Below are 20,080 nucleotides of genomic sequence, written 5' to 3'. Positions count from 1 at the left end.
AAAGGGGCACGTGCACTCCCCCTTCGTTGTAAATATACACTACCAAAAGCGAGAAGCTGCAGTGCAGTTAGGCCACCCAATATACACCTTATCCCATAATCGTGTCAGGTAAAGAGACCCCTCTCTCTCCTCCTTTCTTCTCTCCCATACTAAAATTAGCTAAGAACATGAGCGCAATTCTTATTTCAAAATACACATGTATTAGTGTCTATAAAATGAAATAACAAAACCGAGGCAAAACAAGATTCATAAGTTGATGTAGGGAGAAACTGAAACACATACACAATGAAAAATTGAAACCAATAGGTGTCTATTACACAGAGATTCAGAAATGAGGTAGAGAGAGACAGAGAAAGAGAAAGATTCAGAGAAGAGGAGAGAAGAAGGAAACGAAAAGGGAGAACAGATAAAAATGTGTAATTCAAACGCAGTAAGAAAAGAACCTAACATTATAAAGTTCCGTTTCCAGAAATCCAACAGTTATATAGAAATAACGTTTACATACATACTTTTTTTTTTAGAACTATTCGAATATATAGAGGGTGCTTTAAACATTCATTAAGTCACTTTCATAAAGGATAGCATACTCAATTTCCAGTAGAACTGTAGATTTCCGAGACACATCTAGAATAATGTCAAAAGTTTAACACACATACTTTGTTTCCGCGTGATTCAATTGCAAATTCGGTAGTATACATTGAACGTACTGATCAAAAATACAGCCTAATAAATCCAGTAGGTAGCGTTGGTCATATCCTCCATTTCAGACTACTAATGCAAATTGAACAAAAAAATAAATAAAAAAAACCGAAAAGAAAAGAAAAAAGAAAAAAGAAAGAGAAAATTGAATGAGTGCTATTTTACTGCTAAATTTCTATCAGAAATACCCTATATTAAAAGTCCAAACTGTATCGTAATGAAAAGTTACAAATGTCCGAAAGGAAAAGTTTATTCCTCATAGATGTAGCATGTTTCAAATTCAAACGTGAATAAAACACATTGAATTATAGGATGAAAACAAATTTTGTGTCGAGCTAGTATAAATAAAACTTTGGTTACAAATAAACAAAGAGGTTACCATTTTCTAGTCTTTTCCGAAGATTTATCTGTTCCGATCATCCAACATTGATTTCCTCTCTTGCGGAAATAACGTAATTTGCACAGATAGAATGAATACGCTAGGGCTCAAACGGATCATTGTGTCAGTCGGATGATGTTGGTTAGGTTTTAGGCCACCACTGGGTCGAGGATTCAAACCCATAATGACCCATAGTGATCCGGTAATTCGACTGAGACTCGGTAACCCAGAGGATAAAAAAGATATTTCATTTCTTCCCTTGCGTTTGAACAGTATTTCTGTAAGAGATGATAAGTGATGAAATATGTAGCAACATTGCATAAAGCCGAACAGATTAAAGATTTGGGTATAGTGTTTGACAGAAATATGAAATTTACCTACCATATTAATGATATTATCCAAGGGACGAGAAGAATAATGGCGTTTATTTTGAGACTACGGCCTGAGTTTAAGAATGCCAGGTCATATGTATATTTATACAATTTGCTTGCAAGATCAAGATTAGAGTTCGGTGTAGTTATTTGAATAGTACAGGTAAAACATTGACAAACAAAATTGAGTCAGTGCAAAAATGTTTTATTAGGATACTATGTCATAAAATAAATAGAGATTACTAATTACGTAGTTATGAATATTGGAATCAATTTTGAGGATTACAGGCATTGAGCGACAGGAGAAAACTTATTGAAAGAGATCTTATTAAGAAAATACTAGACAATAGATATTATAGTGAAAATGCTTGCATAATATAGGTATAAGGGTACCAATGTATAATACAGTGTTTCTTCCAGACATGTTTTTGGGTGGGCAGTGCCCCCCGGAGCTCTGAGAGTGCTCTCCGGACGAGACCAAAATAATACGTATATAATATAATAATAAATAAAATAGTACCAGAAGTGCCCCCTTCGGAATACTGAGTATGCTCCCCGGAACATTTTTTCTGAAAGAACGACTAGTATAATACGAGATATAAATCAACATTAGTTCCTTTAAATTCAAAATCTGTAATTTTAAGAAGATTGGCCAATTCTTATAATTTAGTTTAATTTATTTTTATCAGCATAGAAGCATGAATTTTTGAGTTTGACAAATATTATTTTTAGTATTTTTGACGACGTATCTATTTTGAGACTAAAACTATTTGGTATTAATTTGACAAGGAATTATTAATCCGATACTATTTTATTTTATCATTATGTTTTATTGTTTCAGTAGGTAGGTTACATTGCATGCAATGTCTTTATTTTGTTTGATAAAGTGCTGCTGTATTTTTGCCGTTAGGCTGTTCATGGCACAATAATTAATAATAATAATAATAATAATAATAATAATAATAATAATAATAATAATAATAATAATAATAATAATAATAAAATATTATTACTATTATTGTATTTTCTATTAACTAACTTTTTTCTTTACAGCACTCTCCAACATTTTATTTACATGTAGTTGGCAATATTGACTAGTTCTCGCTAACTCATCCAACTGTCATTTTAATCAGATAGCTACGTTATATAACAGCATGACTGACACCAAAACCTGTCAGTGTTTAAGCGTTTGTGTGTAGTGAACATCACAAACCTTGAAAACAGTAAGTCACATAATTTCATTTTTATCCTTTCTTATTTTACTAATTACTATAATAAATTAAGTTCATTAACACATTAAAAATTTGCTTTGTAAACTAAAGCATTTGGTTGGGTGGAGCATCTTCGTTCAATTGGGAGTTTTCATAATGTATTTTTCGTACGTTTTTCAGGGGCTCCGTAACTCAGTGGTATTGCGTTCACTTCTGCTCCTCGGTTTCCTTGGTTACACCCGAAGGCAAGTGAGTTTGTCGTGGACAAAATCATGTCCGTTGGTTTACTAGAGATTCTTCCCTTTCCTCCCACATTGTCATTTTATCAATTAATCGTTTACTTTCATTCACTTCTCATTTAGCCCAAAGGCAGGGCTGGCTCTACCATATGTGCACTACATGCATTTGCACAGAGCGGTAAGTTCCGAGGGGCGGCAAAATCTTTCATAACTATATTATTTAAAAGTAAATATTTCTTGTTGGAAACAGACTTCGTGATGATCGTAGTTAAATTCACTAAGCTGACTTTCTATTTGAATTCTACGTTCATAAATCATGTTTAAGTTGTATTTGTTTAAAGTCACGTGGACAATGCTAAAGCAAATGTCAAACAAATCTCAGCATGACTTGCTTGGTTATTGTGAAATACAAGAACTCAATTCTCAAACAGAAGCGAACACCTGTTCCATTTAGTTAGTTATCACAGTTTTGATATGAAAACTAGTCCGTCACGAACAAATTTCTTATCGAAGTTGCAAACAAGTTTCTTTATTTAATTTGTTAACAGATGTAGAAGAAAAAAAATCAAGAAATAAAGGTAAAAGAGCTAGTTGCACTGTAAAATAAAATGAAATGAAATCTTTATGTTTTACGTCCAACGATTATGCTGACTAAATTAAAAGAGACGGTGATGATGAGAAATGAATGAAATGGTGAAATGAAGAAAGTGGGAGGAAAAGGGAGAACCCTGAGAAAACCCACGCACACGGTATTTCTGCATCACAAAGCTCACTTTGCACGAGCTAGGATCGAACCCCATACACAAGAGGTGAGCGCTCTACCAATGAGCCGCGTGGCCCCTAAAGTTGCACTGGAATTGGAAACTGATATATTGAGATTTGAGCTCAATATTGAATTCTGTAAAAAGGATTACCGTCTTTCCTGTGCAAGTGTGTTTGCTTTATCTTTCACTAACATAATATTTATTTAAAAGGAAAAAAAAACAGGCACAACGAGATTGTATTTGCAGTGTTTAGGTGTTTCTGAGTGTAAGTGCTCTTTCTCTCCACTTCATTGGCCATGATAGGGTAGGATACTCAAAATCGAGGCTTGCAAGATTTGTTCCTTGTGGAGAAAAGGGGGCAGCAAATTGCCTAGGGCCGGCCCTACTTAAAGACCATAACCATGAAAGCTTAAGATAAATATTTCAACTTGTATATTATTCATTATTGATTTGGAAATATGTAACATGTTTTAATTTTAAAAAAATGACTTAAGCTACAAATATATTAATAACATCATTTGGGTATCATTTTCGACAACATAACATCGCCTTCATCAGACACTTTATGAAAAAGAAATCTAAAAATAACAACTTAAATATAAACAGAAAGTGAAAAGAGAACACGCCTACTCTTTCCACAGTTTAAGGAAAAATCTCCGGATACGAGATATATACCAAACGATATGTATCATTGAGTTAAACATTATTATATGGATCGGCTAAATTCCCATGCGTAGTTTTCGAGAAAATCAATTTTTATTTTAGTAGACCTAAAAAATCGATACTGTACAATAAGTACGACATCTGTTAAGTTAAAACAGATCCCGAAGTTTGCGTTCATCAATTTTCGTTTATAATGCTAGAGAAACTTATGGATGGTTAATGAGATATAACTAAAAATAATATTATTCAGACTAAACCCTAAATTTTTGTATAATTATAAGTATCCAAAGATAAGGACATATCAGTCAATACGGGTACGCGATGGCTCAGTGTAGAGCGTTCACCTCCGGTGCTTGGGGTCTCTGGTTCGATCCCAGCTCACGCCGTGTGGACTTTGCGCTGGACAAACACCGTGTTCGTGGGTTTTCTCGGAGTTCTCCCGTTTTCTCTCACCTTCTTCATTCCACCATTTCATTCATTTCTCATAATCACCGTCTCCTTTAGCTTCACTGGCATAACCGTGGGACGTAAAACTTAAAGATTTCATATCAGTCAATACACGACATCAAGCTGAACAGAATGATTTGTTTGGGGATATATTTTCTTTTGTAATTTTCAAAGCAAGAGAAAGAAATTTTTATTGCGCAGCATGGGTATAAATCATAGCCAATAATAAATTAATAATGTTTATTCTCCTCGTGGAGATTATTTATTTTTATTTATGCAGTGCTACGGTATATATAAAAAATTCGCTGTCAAATTACAGTTTGTATTAATTGTTGTTTCTGCTCCCCTAACAGTGACACTATCAGTAATATACATGGCCCTAAAAGTAACGCATATACCATAGTGACCGCGAGAACTCGTCAAGCCTAGGCTCTACTCTACACCAATCGTAGAACTGCTTTGCCTCACGTGTGATGCATCGGAAGAATTCGGTTCAATTCGTGGAGCTGCCTTCCGAACGTGCTCTTGAGAGAAAGTGAAAAGGCAGAAGTGCACCAACAACGTTGCCAAACTTAAAGGACATGGCAAACGAGCGGGAAAAGAAAACCAGCACTTAAATAACTATAGCACGAATACTAACAATTATTCAAATTAAATGGTAACAATAATAGCTAATAGCAAAAATATAAATTAATGACAACAAAACGAAATTTAGAGGCATTCCGACAACACTGCACTCTCAGGAGATTTTTTCCGTGTAGCGTGAGAGACGACACTGGCAAAGGTGCGGATTAACGGATTGGGGCACACCATCATGTTCTATTAAGTGGTAAAATTGGTAGTCTAGATCAAACTTCACGAATCATCGCGATCACTAAAGTTGTAGAAATGGTTAGGAAGAAAACTCTCAGTTTAGATGATTTTAATGTTTTGAAAGTTCCAATACTATAGTATAATTTGTTGCGATTCATCTGTTGATATGTTTTCTCTAAGGCTAAAAGAAAGAGTTACTTTTACTATGATGACTTAAAACTAGGTTAGGAATAACACCTTTTGTTGTTCAGTTTCTGATCGTTCGATCCTTAATTAAAGCATAACAAAATGAGTTAACGCTGTTTAATCTTTGGTGATGTATCTGTGACATCTAAAGTTAATGAGGACGTATTAAAGTTTATCATTTCTTTAATCTAAGTAACACTAAACTCCACGAATATAAACATTTTCTCACTGAATTTCGATCTCTGTATATTTAAAAGAAAAGTAAAATAGAGTTCATTTCCCTTCTGAGACAGGCCACAAAGGTGAAGATCCGTATGTAGATGCAAACCTTGTCATGGAGGTGATGTAGTCAGCACGAATTTGTGATTAACACAAACCATGTGCATGGGTTTTCTCGAGTTTCTTTCATTTCCTGCCACTTTTTCATTCCACCATTTCATTCATTTCTCATCATCACTGTCTCCTTTAGCCTATCCTGCATAATCGTGGGACGTAAAACTCAAAAGATTTTATTTCATTTTTGTAGTAAGAGCGACGCTTCATACTTTTTCTAAAAACTTCTCCAGGATGCACTACGTACCCGTTTTACGTAACTAGGGTGAGTAAACCTCCAGGGCAGAACGACAAAAATTTTACCCTTCTGAGGATCAAATCCAGGCCACACAGATTGTAGGTAGAGACCGTCCCACCTGTGGTACTGCTTCTCTTCCATATATGTTTACTTTCTAAATGTAAAATAAACTTATCTTGTAATCTTACTACATAATATTGCCATTTTACATAATCGCGAAATACAGAGTGAACCAAGAAAACTTCCCAAACTTAAAAAAAATGAAATTAAATCTTTAAGTTTTACGTCCCACGAATATGCCGGCTAGGTTAAAGGAGACGGTGATGATGACAAATGAATGAAGTGGGAGGAAACGGGAGAACCCCGAAAAAACCCCCACACACGGTGTTTGTCCACTACAAAGCTCACTTGGCGCGAGCTAGGAACGAACCAAGAACCCCATCCCCATGTACCAGAGGTGAACGCTCTACTACTGAGCCGCCGCGTCCCACATGTTTAAGGCTCATAAAACAAAAAGTATTACAGGTAGAACGGTGTTTATTCAAAAATATAAAATGGTAATGAAAACATTGTAATTCGGTTATGATCAGATCAATAGTGGAAATTGTTCATTTACACAACCACTTAATGGAATTTTGCTTTTTCACAAAAGGGCAGCATCCTCTAGAATATTTTCCATAATGTTCTCACATGACTTTTGACGTCTTAAAAATCTGTTGGTTTAGGTTCCTCTTACACTCTACCAAGAAACCCCAACAGTAGCAGCACGCTTTCTTGCAGAACATTCTGGGAACTCAAAACAGACTGTCTCACAGTCTCAGGTACGAGCACTCTTAGGGTGGCCAGATGATTTTTCTTTTCAAAGCTGAATTTGTTGATCGGAAATTCTCGACCCTCTGCTTTTCCTTACATGGAATAGTTTTTTTTTTTTTTCATTCTAATCACATAACTACTGCTTTTGAAAACCATTTCAACTGCATACTCACGATGAGCTCCTGACCAAACCATAAAAACTAGGGATGGCCACATAGTTCCGGCGGAACGGATTCTCGGAGATCCGGTTTTCAGAACCGTTTCCAGACCTGGACCCGAAAAACCGGTTCCGGAACCGGATCTTCTAGAACCGGATCCGTTCAGACCCGAAAACCGGTTCCAACAGGAGCCGGTTCTGGCCATCCCTAATAAAAACAACAGGAGAGTAGTGAGCGGAAACCACGTCCCTCAACCCTTTCGCCTCTCCGCTGACAGTGCTACAGCCATCAAAATTGTGAGTGTGTATGTTTTTTTATTGCATCACCCTGCATAATTCGTTAAACTTATCTACCTAGGTATATTCATACCTTATGAGTGCAATACAGTCATATGTACAGTCTTGTTAAAAAGAAACTGACCACCCACTCCTTATGAAAGGTCTTTTATTCTTACTCAGAATTGGAATTAAACAAATATGCAAATCCTTTGGCTAATTGATATATTCATTTAGAAGCAAAGTATTAGAACTTTCTACGTACGGTTCCAAAATACAATGATAATCTAAAGCAAAGTGAATGTCCAAGAATTTTGAACATGACTGTACATAGTTATTGAGAGGTCTAGTATTTTTTTGAAGGTCTTGATATTTTCGAAGTCGAACTCATAGATTTTAAGATCTCTGAGTGTCGTATACTATAAACAAAATTTTCTTCCTTTCAGAAATTGACATAAACAACACCTAGTGACGCTTATTGCTAACTCCAAAATTCAACATGTTGTCTATATCAGAGTTGCTTATCTTCATAATTACATCCTTTGTTGGATTCACTGGGCTAATATATTGTTTTTTTACAAGCAGATATCGTTATTGGAAAAAGAAAGGAGTGCCTTACCTGGAACCTGTCCCGTTCTTTGGGAATATGAAAGACAATTTATTGAGCAAAATTCATTTGTCAGAGTTGCAAGCAAAGATTTACAAAGAATTAGAAGGGAATCGATTTGGTGGATTCTACGCACTTTGGAATTCTGCGTTAATGATACGAGATCCTGAGTTAATAAAGGCGGTCCTTATTAAAGATTTTTCATATTTTAGTGATCGCGATTTCAAGGTGGACGAAGAAGTCGATCCTATACAAGGAAGAAATGTATTCACACGGAGAGGAGAGAAATGGAGACATTTAAGAATTAAAATGACTCCAGTATTTACTTCAGGAAAAATAAAACAGATGTTTCCATTTGTGGCAGAATGTGCTGAAGAACTCAACACATGCCTGGAAAAATCTGCTAAATCTAAAGAGCCTTTAGAGATAAGAGACATTGTTGCCAGGTTCACTACTGATGTTATTGCTTCTTGTGCATTTGGTATCAAAGGAAATGCTCTCCAAGATCCTAACTCAGAATTTATGCAAATGGGGATTAAAATAATGGACACTACAGGATTTCTTCGCAGTTTGCAAGTTTTTACTCTGTTTGTCTTACCTGGTCTTGCAAGCTTTTTGGGCTTCGGATTCACAACGCGTGAAGTTACAAATTGGGCAAGATCTTTCGTGAAGGAAACATTGGAATATCGTGAAAAAAACAAAGTGAAGAGAAATGATTTTGTAGATTTATTGATAGAATTGCATAAGAAGGGCCAATTGGAAGATGACTCACAGAATGGACATGCAAATGGTGTTGCGGCTGAATCCAAGAACAACAGTGAGGGTAAGTACGAGATTCAGTTGTAGTTTGTATGTAGTTTCTCTCTGTTTACAAATATTTATTTACTTGGTATTTACGATAAGCAAAGGGCAGCCAAAGTGGAAAATAGAGCAAACTGATACGTTAATTTTTTTGTTAAAGGTATTTCACGAAAATCATAATTCTATGAGTACACAGAGCCTTCTATAAAAGGATTTGTAAATTTAAGATGCCATTGAGAGCACAGCTGTAAGTTTCTAGGCAACTGATGTTAGAAAAGAACTCTTTTGGGTCTGTTGAAAGTATAGGCTCATCCCTCAACTTTGTGGAAATACTGATAATATTCATACTGTTCCACCTTCTTTCTGCTCGTAAGTAGCGAAACATCAAATGCGATATTTTACAATCACCCTTATAATCAGAGTACTGAGAACACTGTTGTGAGACAAGAATTCCCTTTCTCTGGAATTGTTAATACCTCTACAAGTCGGCAATTTACACAGTAGTGATTAAAAAATTATATCAGTATAAAGAAACCGATCAGTTATACACTTATATTTTTATTGTGCTTTTATTTCAAATTTAATATTGTTTTGTTAAAAATTTGAAAATTTACAACTTCATGTTAGAAAATCTATTGTAAACTTTTAAAAATTATTTTATAATTTCGTTCGTGAAATTGCTTTATGTGCTGAAAACAGCTTAACTTATATAATAAACTTCCCCATTATATAAATCTTGCATTGACATATTTTCATCGTTTGAATCAAATTCCAATTTATATATAAACGTATAAACCCAAATTCGCAAATCAAGGATGGCTGTACGTCATAACCACGGGCACCTTAAGTAAAAACCTTAACAAAAATACTGGTATATAACCTTAAAATACTTTAAAAATAGTGTACTATGTAGCTAAATTTTACATCATGCGTTATCTCTATGTATGTCGCTCTAAAATTATATCTTATCTTCAAACTAAAAACATCATCAATGTCTGTAAAAGTTTCAAAAAGTGACAGTAAATATCAAACCAAAGCTATCTCTATAAACTTCTTACTAAAATTAAGTACTTGTGCTAAAATTGTGTTCTAAGTAACCAACTTATAAAACATTCATATCAATTAAAAAGTAAGCAAGTACATAGGCCTATGTGCTTAATTAAAATCTGTCAGCTGCCATACGTGTCACACCACATAAACACTTCACAAACGCCATAGAACGACAAACAATGAAAATCATTAAATTGATTACACATTAAAACTTATATCCAAATGACCAAAATAATAATGTTTTTATTCATATCATAAAACTTTACTATCAAAAGTATACTGAAAAGTTAGTTATGTTTAGGTTACTAAAACCTCTTGGAACGCATGAGTAAACCAAATGCATAACCACGTGGTGGAAGGGTTATGCCTTTATAATAATCTTTTATAATAAACCCAGAGCATAACCACAATAATACCTTTTTTTGTCAATGAACCTTACTAACTCTATTAGAGCTAGTAGAAACGTTTCTCTTTGTAAAGTATATAGAAATGTTGTTAAAGTTATTACATAGAATATAGTGTTGGAAACGGGTAAAAGGAAATAGTGCTTATATATATAAGAAATGCAAGGGCTCGGAAAAAAACCGGCTTTTTTTGAAAAAACTCGGTTTTTTCTGCTTCGCTTTTTTGCTTGGGAAATTTTGGGCTTTTTTCAAAATTCTGCTTTAAATTGCTAAAGCAGACTTTGTTTCGCTTATCTATAACACAAACAGTCATTTAATTAGTGGTTGATGCTGATAATAATATAAAACCTCGAAAATAAACCATGAATTTCGAAAAAATATTTTAAACAATTTTACTCCAACATTTTTACATTATGAATTCCAAAGGATTAACCAGTGTATATAATAAAAAAATTAACCTCCTATATACAAAAGTAAGCAGAATTGGCAAGAACCATGGTTGTTTCTGAAAATACCAAAAACCTATTTTGGGGGGGCAGTTTAAACCAGGATTTTTGGGGGTTTAAACCAGGTTTTTTGATTTAGATATTTTGCTTTATGTATTTATATTACATATTCACAGAAATAAGTTTGATTCGCCTTGGTGTTATTATGCAACAACGGGGTTATGCTGGAAGAGGTCCCATAAGCTTAAAAAAGTCCGGTCAGTAAATTTCTTAAATTGAGGAACTCCCGCCCTAGCCATCGGGAAAATCCCGTCATTATTTTAAATGTAAAACAATAACGGGAAAATCCTGTTATTGCTTTCCATGTAAAATTTAAATGTCAACGTATTATAATCAGTGCGCTGAATTGAGGTATTAAATTACAAATTTAGTATGTAGATATCATTGAAAGTCCAATCCAAGCTAATGTTGGAAGCTACGTAGGCAATCGATAAATTTTACCAATTTCAATCAATATATTTAAGCAACCTTGGCTTCTTTATAAAACAACAGGCATGCAGAAATATATAATTTGGTTTCGTTTCGTATGCTTAGGCTTAACATCCTTACGTAATACCGAGGTTATCAAGGAGAAGACTTTCACTTATAGTGACATCCGAACCGCTACTTGGTTTACACATGAAAGAAGAGTTGTGGTTCGACCGAGAATTGAACATGGGACACCTTGATTAAAAGGTGAAAAGGAAATAAGACTAATGCAGATGGTTTGACATGTGGAAACGTCACCATGAAGTTCACATGATTCGCATTTTTGTTCTTTTTATTATTATTATTGTTATTATTTGGTTTAAACCAGTTATTAAAAAAACAGCTGGTGTAAACGAGCCAACCCTAAAAGTAAAAACTTCTTTAAAAAAAATATACAAATAACTAGCAAAATTGTATGTAGTATTTTTACTTCAAAATATTCCATACCCTCTTTTTGAAACAAAATAAAATTAAAATAAAACATAAGAGAAATACTTAGATTTATATGATACAATTAAAGGTTGCACATCTGGAACTTTTGGTTCTGTATATTCTTGAAATTCTACAGTTAAGTTTTTTTATAACCACCATCAAGGGCGCCCAACAGGGGGGCAAGGGGGGCGCTTGCCCTCCCTAGAGGATAATGTACTTCAGAATATCGAAAATCCAATAGAATTTTTACATTAGTTACAGCAAAATTTGAAACTATTTTTGAAACGTCGCTTATACTTGCCCCCCCTTGGAAACCACAACATGGGCGCCCTTGACCATCATCACGGTTTACCCAGTCCTCAAGTTTTCTGAATTTTTAACAAGAGGGATTCAACATATCATTACGGAACTCCCCCACCCCAAAAAAAGGACTATATTTAAGTTAAGCTAAATACAACTGCACAACAAACCTGACTGAGTGGTTGGCTTTTGCGCTTCTATCGGGAAGTCCGGGATTCAACCCAGCATTCGACCATTCTGAAAAAGCTTTCCTTCATTCCATCTGTGAATGTAGAAATAGTGCGTGTACTGGCCAACTAGGAGTGTAGGAGTTGGCCGACTTCTTTTTTTATTGTTTTTAAATCGTTATTATTACTAATTACCAGCAGTGAGGGTTTTTTGAAGGTTAGGGGGTCGGTCTTTCGGACTGAAGCCTGTTCCCCAAAGTTGCGGAATGTCTAAAACGAACGAAATATCTATTAGGTATGCCTTTACTCATAAACTTTAAGCTCCCGTCAAATAAAAATTACGAATGTATAGAAAAACTAAACATTAGTAGTAAGAAAACCCCTCCCAAAATACTTTTCTAAATTCGCCACTGATTCTCAGCATAAAATGATCTTCAAGGTTGTATCCGGAAGATTATTGGTAAACATATAAACGAAACGAAATATTAGTTATGCCTGTACTCATAAACTTCAAGCACCTCCCAAATAAAATTAGGACTTTTTAGAAAACGAAACAATCAGAGAAACCCCTCCCAAAGTACTTTTCTAAATCCGCTACTGATTATTTGTATAAATTGGTATTCAAGGTTGTATCCGGAAAATTATTGCTAAATCATTGCACAACTACAGTGTAACAGAAATGTGGAAGTACGGTTTGACAGACATATTGAAAAACGTATGATTTGACGGATATATAGAAAAACGTAAGTTTAACTTTTGTGCTAGAAGCTAGAGTACCAAGGTCTTAGAAATGAAACACGGATGCCAAACTAAAATGATCTAGAGAAGAAAAAAAATGTCTGTAACTCAAAAGTTAAAATAAACTTAAATAGCCTGTAAAATTGTCCTTAGCTTTAATTCGTAAAACATGTGCTCCATCCATCTTGATGGTGAATTACAGAGCTAAATATGGCATATAGGTCATGGAATTCTTATCTAACTAGCCCCTATAGAATATACTATATGAAAGCTATTTGGATAGAAAAATCATGAAAATGAAAAAAGCCAAAATTTCCAAAATTCTCGTTTTTTCCCAAAAAAGCCGGCTTTTTATGTGAAAAAAACCATCGATTCAAAAAAGCCGTTTTTTTGCATCTCTAATATATATATATATATATTGAGGATTTATATTTCTGGACTTTCAGCATATGGCCATTTAGCCCGTCACGTTTGAGGGATGACGTCCCTCGGCGAGCACACTATCCGGGGAAAGGGGAGGAAAAAAGGAGTGGGGAAGGAGGGAAGCGGTCTGGGACCTATAAGTTAGGTACCACCCCGGCATTTGCCTGTTGTGAATGAGGAAAACCCAGGAAAACCTCAATCAGGGTGGCTGGCCTGAAAATGCGTGATACACTTTTTCGACCAAGTGGTCCCACTGGGAGTCGAACCCGAGACCTATATATATAATTAATACCTCGGTAAATCAAATCAATCAAGAATCAAAGTACTTGGTAGTCAGAAATAAGAGATGATGGATCAGCTAGCCACTTTCATTTTTCAGAATAAACGTACCAGAAAATATTCACTTCGTGAATGATAGTTATAGCTATAGCTAGAAACAAAGCTAGGCACTACAAAATGTTATTAATTGTATACCTAAGTACATTTATTTCGTTTTGTAAAATATGCCAATTTATATATGAACTGTATTGATTCATTATAATCAACCATTATCAATCCACTACTGGATAGAGGCCTCATCATTTTTCTCTACAATCGTATGCTGTAATTTGGACAATTCCTTCCCTTTTTTATGTAGCAATGTGTTCCTTGATTTCCTCACATTATCTTGTAGGAGGACATATCTTTGATGGTATCTTATCTCTTAGTATCTGATGCAACGTTAATACAGTGAAAGCTGACTTAATGGACACCTCTCAATAACGAACACCTCTATAATACGGACAAATTATTTTGTCCCGGCAAAAATGTATGTTCTCTTACGGAACAAAACCCTCCCTTTTACGGACACTCTCAGATATGGAAGCGAACAGTCTTTTTTCCTTCCAAACTTTTCAATAACCTCTTCATAACGAACAGGAATTATTCTCGGTTTTGCGATATATTACAGTAGACAAAAAAGTCTTTCCCCACAAGTGTATGTATCATGAATCAAGACCTGGTGAACCATCAAATAGAACCGCTTTAAGCTGAACTTTAAATTCTTCTTTTATGCTGCTTGCAATAAACTGTTTTTTGATGGAAATCCTAGAAAACCTTCAATAAGCACTAACATTCATGTAGGGTCAGTCGTATGGCCAAGAATTTTATGCGAAAGATCCTCCCTTCCCTAACAAATTTAGTCCTTTTTCCTCTGGGCGTTGCATCTTCCTCGACAATTTCATAGATAACAAAACAAACATTGTTTGTTTTACAATAACATTTTCAACGAGCAATGTTTCCTCTCTTACTTTTTTGGAAAAGCAACAATTTTCTTTTACTTATGTTATTGGAATAAGTCTAGGTTGGAGTTTTCCCATTTGCTTTTTCATTTTCTCTAAGAGGATATTATTTGTGATTGGGGCTGGGTCAATAAACATATGCACTCCCAATAACTTGCCTTTTTATCCATTCCGCCAACGAAAATACAACGTCAGTACACAATCTCACACACATTACTTCCGCAACCGTACTAAGAGAACTAAGAGGACACTTGCTAATGAATTTTATTACCATTGTAAAGGAAAAAGCATGCCTTATTAAGATATTTTTCTCTTAGTATAGGCGGTATATTAGCTAATGGATCTTTTTTTAGGGTGATGACATGTACCTAAGGAAATAACCATACGCATTACCTTTTGCAGTATACGAATATATTAATATATCACCCAGCAAAAATATTATTTAACAGAAATGAATTTCTCCTTCATCCCTCACAGTAATTCAAATATGTACTAAATAGAGTATTTTCATATTGAATTTTACATATGTACGCTCATACATAAGGTATTTACTGTATATTACTGCATACAATTACCGTTGTGAGAAATTAAATTTCTGTAATCTCTCTGTAACGAACACCTCTCAGTAAGGGACGAAAATTCATATCACATTGGTGTCTGTTATTCAGAGATTTCACTGTACTAACTTTTCTTTTGCGTTGTATTAGCTCTAATTGATATACATACATTATCCTAATAAATTTGGAACAATTATATATTCTTGACATCTCTAAACCTATAATATGGTGTCAAAAAGGATGCCATAGTGGGCAATCTACCTAGGTATATCAATTGTTTTGTTTCAGTTGCGTACATTAATTCCGAACTATGGAAATTATACAAATTCTTTTCTAAATTTAATATTCTCAAATAAACTTGTTTAAAGAGCCCTAGATACCACATTACTTCTGAAATATCCATACATTATTTATATCTTATACTTTGTTTTGAAAGAGCTTTGGAACCTCACATAACAGTTCATAAAAACTTAAGTTTTATGTTATGTCTATTGCACAAATACACGTACATCATATTCAGTGGCGTATTTACGATTTTGTTTCGGGAGGGGCTTTGCTAACTTTCGGGGGGGGGCTTTGCTTGGAAATGTGAAAATTCTGCAAGATATTTCATTTACTTTACTATACTAAGTAAGATTTCGGGGGGGGGCTTAAGCCCGGAAGCCAGCCCCCTAAATACGCCACTGATCATATTAAACATATTTATATACGTACAATATAATAATTGTTATTTTCCTGTATCGTAATAAGAGTGTCTATACAGAAGATACCAACAGTTAAAATTAATAACAGGAGCGTACAAGTTATATTTGATGTGTGCATGAATTTTAAGGGTTTCCAAAAGATGGCGTAACTACTGTAGTTCTATATTGCATCGGGGTATAATGTTGCTAACTTTCGTACCAAAGCATCAACACGTTTCGTTAGTTGTTAGTATGTATTACTTTGCGGAAGTGTAAAAGATATTTTTTAGCTTTGAATATATAAAATTTGGTGCTACAAACCTCAATTTGCAGGAAGCTTTGCTTTTTGCTTCCATTTAAAGAAAAGTGCTGCTGAAAGTCAACGAATGCTGTCAGAAGCTTATAGTGAGTATGCTCCATCAATTACAACATGTAAGTACTTATTTCGACACTATAAAAATATTTTGCGACGGAAGAAAGGAACATTCAGATCAGCTAGAAAAATTTCAAGACGAGGAACTGAAAGCTTTACTCGGTGAATAATTCGAATCAGACGCAAAGAACTTGCAGCAACAATGAATGTTGATCGATCAATGATTTCCAGACTTTTAAACGCCATTGCCATGATTCTCAAGCATAGGCATTGGATGCCGTACGAGTTAAAGCCGAGGGGTGTTGAAAGGCGCAAAACGACCTCTGAGGTTTTGCTTCAAGGAGACATAAGAAAATGTTTATTAATTCGTATCATGACGGGAGATGAAAAACGAATACGCTACGATAATTCGAAGCGCAATGAATTATGGTGCAGGTCAGGTGAACCATCAACATCGATGACAAAGCCGTACATTCATGGCGGCAAGTTGATGCTCTGCATTTTGTAGGATCATCTGGCTGTAGTGTATTATGAGCTACTACAACCAAACGAAACCATCACTGGGGAACACTACCATCAACAATTATGCAATATAGCTGAAAATTGAACCAAAAAACAGCCAGATTTCGCGAAAAGACACGACAAAGTGATGTCTCAAAATAACAACACTCAGCTCACGTTGCGAAAGCGATCAAGGGAACATTCGAAGCGCTTAACCTTGATAACCTACCAAATGTACAGCATTGCCAGATATTGTTCCTTTCGATTACCACCTATTACGATAGATGACTTATGATTTGTCTAACCAGAGTAGTAGAAAATGGATCGATCTGGCTCATATGAGGCCAACATAGAACAACCTAGGACAACTCACAAGCCCCTGGGAAAATGACCACCGTACACCGTGAGCCCACGGTCTTTTACGACCTCCATTTTAGGGGTGAATTTATTCCCTTTTATGAGCACTTTTTAGGGGGTGTATTCGTTCCCTTTTATGAGCACTTTTTAAGGGGTGAACTCGTTCCCTTTTATGAGCATATTTTCCAACCCGTACGAACACATAGCAGAACATCAGACTACGTAACACATAGCAGAACAGATAACACATAAGACTCGTTCCCTTTTATGAACACTTTTTCAGGGGTGAACTCGTTCTCTTTTATGACCACATTTTAAGGGGTGATCTCGTTCCCTTTTATGAGCATATTTTCCAACCCCTATTTTAACATAGCAGAAATTACACTGAGATTATGAACACACAGAAGAGAAGATAACACATAGCACTATTTTAACATAGCAGATAACATATAAGATTACGAACACATAACATAGCAAGGGTGTACTCGTTCCATTTTATGAGCATATTTTCCAACCCCTATTCTGAACATAGCAGATAACACATAGAAGAGCAGATAACACATAGCACTATTTTAACATAGCAGATAACATATAAGATTACGAACACATAACATAGCAAGGGTGTACTCGTTCCATTTTATGAGCATATTTTCCAACCCCTATTCTGAACATAGCAGATAACACATAGAAGAGCAGATAACACATAGCACTATTTTAACATAGTAGGTAACATAAGATTACGAACACATATAAGAGCAGAAGACTACATAACATAGCAGGCCTCCATTTTAGGGGTGAACTCGTTCTCTTTTATGAGCATATTTTTCAACCCCTATTTTAACATAACAGAAATGACATAAGAATACGTAACATAGCAGATAACTCATTCCAACCCTTTCAACCCTTATTTTAACATAGCAGAAATTACACTGAGACTATGAACACACAGCAGAGCATAAGACTACGTAACATAACAACCTCCATTTTAGGGGTGGACTCGTTCTCTTTTATGAGCATATTTTCCAACCCCTAGGAACACATAGCAGAGGTGTATTCGTTTTTAACCCCTTAGCATAAGACTATGTAACATAGCAGTTACGAACACATAGTAGAGCAGATAATAAACACAACAACCTCCATTTTAGGGGTGAATTTATTCCCTTTTATGAGCATATTTTCCAACCCCTATTTCAACATGACAGAGACTACGAAACATAGCGGACATAGCACAGGGGGTGTATTCATTTTCTCCACCCCTAATTGAACATAGCAGAAATTACACTGAGACTACGTAACACACAACAACCTCCATTTTAGGGGTGGACTCGTTCTTCAACCCCTATTTTACCATAGCAGAAATTACATAAATTTTTTTCAACCCCTATTTTAAGACAATGAATACCTATGTAACATAGTGATTCGATACGCTCTTTGAACCGATTTGGATGAAACTCGGCATATGGGGGTTTTCGGACATGCTGATTACGAATATCATACTTATTTTTACCTGTGTCTTATAGTTTATGTGGGATACGCCCTTTGTATGACACTTAAAAACCCAATAACTCGAAAACGAAACAACATATCGAGGTGCTGTTTCCACATTTAGCAATTGGTCATCAGGTACTACATGTCCCTGGCCATCGAGGTCAAAGGTCAACATACTTAAAACCTAATAACTCGAAAACGGAGCCAAATATTGAGGTGCTGTTTCTACATCGACCACCAACTACTACAAGTTCCAAAATAATGACCATCGAGGTCAAAGGTCAAAGTACTTAAAACCTAATAACTCGAAAACGGAGCCAAATATTGAGGTGCTGTTTCCAAATCTAGTAAGAGGTCATCAACTAGTACAAGTTCCAAAATAATGACCATCGAGGTTAAAGGTCAACATACTTAAAACCTAATAACTCAAAACCAGAGCCACATATTGAGGTGCTGTTTCCACATTTAGTAATCGGTCACAAACTACTACAAGTTCCAAAATAATGATCATCGAGGTCAAAGGTCAAAGTACTTAAAATCTAATAACTCGAAAACGGAGCCAAATATTGAGGTGCTGTTTTCCAAATTTGGTAATTGGTCATCAACTAGTACAAGTTTCAAAAATAATGGTCATCGAGAATGGTCATCGAGGTCAAAGGTCAAAGTACTTAAAACCCAATAACTCGGAAACGGAGCCAAGTATTGAGGTGCTGTTTCCAAATCTGGTAATTGGTCATCAACTACTACAAGTTCCAAAATAATGACCATCGAGGTCAAAGGTCAAAACTCGAAAACGGATCCAAGTATTGAGGTGCTGTTTCCAAATCTGGTAATTGGTCATCAACTACTACAAGTTCCAAAAATAATGACCATCGAGGTCAAAGGTCAATCTCGTAAATGAAACCACATATTGAGATAACGTTTCCTCATTTAGTAAATTTGTGTGATCTTTTCAATTTTGTACAAAGATGAAAAAAAGTGAAGAAGGAATAAATTTGAGAACATAATTTTAACTAGCGCAGAATTTCTGTACCTTTTTGGGCTATTCAAAAGAAAGAAAAGATATGCCATATTAACTAGCTGAGAATTATTTAAGCAAAACGAAGAAAGCGAACATGGACCATTTTACTCAAATCTTTGTGGAGTATTTATATTTGTATGAGTCAGAAAAAAATGAAGAAGGTCCGTTTTGACTAGTTCAATATTTCTGTACAATTTTGTACTACCCAAATAATCACAAGAAAATCAAAGAAGGGTCATTTTAAGTAGATCAGCATTTTACACCTTTTTGTGCTATTCAAATAATAGAGGCAACAAATTTCAGTGGTCTATTTTATTTTTGTACCAATCAGAAGA

At 35.1% G+C, this 20,080-nt stretch overlaps 1 protein-coding gene across 4 annotated transcripts in view; it reads left to right on the top strand.

Annotated features, from left to right (window-relative positions):
- Positions 1 to 2,536: 2,536 nt before the first annotated feature.
- The window catches only part of LOC145694626 (cytochrome P450 6k1-like), a 49,338-nt gene continuing 31,794 nt past the window's right edge, over positions 2,537 to 20,080 (top strand). For 3 of the 4 annotated variants that reach the window (XM_081771030.1, XM_081771032.1, XM_081771028.1), the window contains exons 1-2: positions 2,537 to 2,672; positions 8,036 to 9,019. In XM_081771030.1, the coding sequence (XP_081627156.1) occupies positions 8,089 to 9,019 (931 nt within the window). In that variant the 5' untranslated portion in view covers positions 2,537 to 2,672; positions 8,036 to 8,088. The remainder of the gene's footprint in view (positions 2,673 to 8,035; positions 9,020 to 20,080) is intronic. The other variant, XM_081771029.1, reaches the window with a different exon arrangement.

The sequence above is a fragment of the Thermobia domestica genome, chromosome 9 (genome assembly GCF_964235325.1).
Source record: "Thermobia domestica chromosome 9, izTheDome1.hap1.1, whole genome shotgun sequence".
In the NCBI taxonomy this organism is placed as follows: Eukaryota; Metazoa; Arthropoda; class Insecta; order Zygentoma; family Lepismatidae; genus Thermobia; species Thermobia domestica.
The sequence above is the reverse complement of the archived record's forward strand: the minus strand, read 5'-3'. Positions and strand labels throughout refer to the sequence as shown.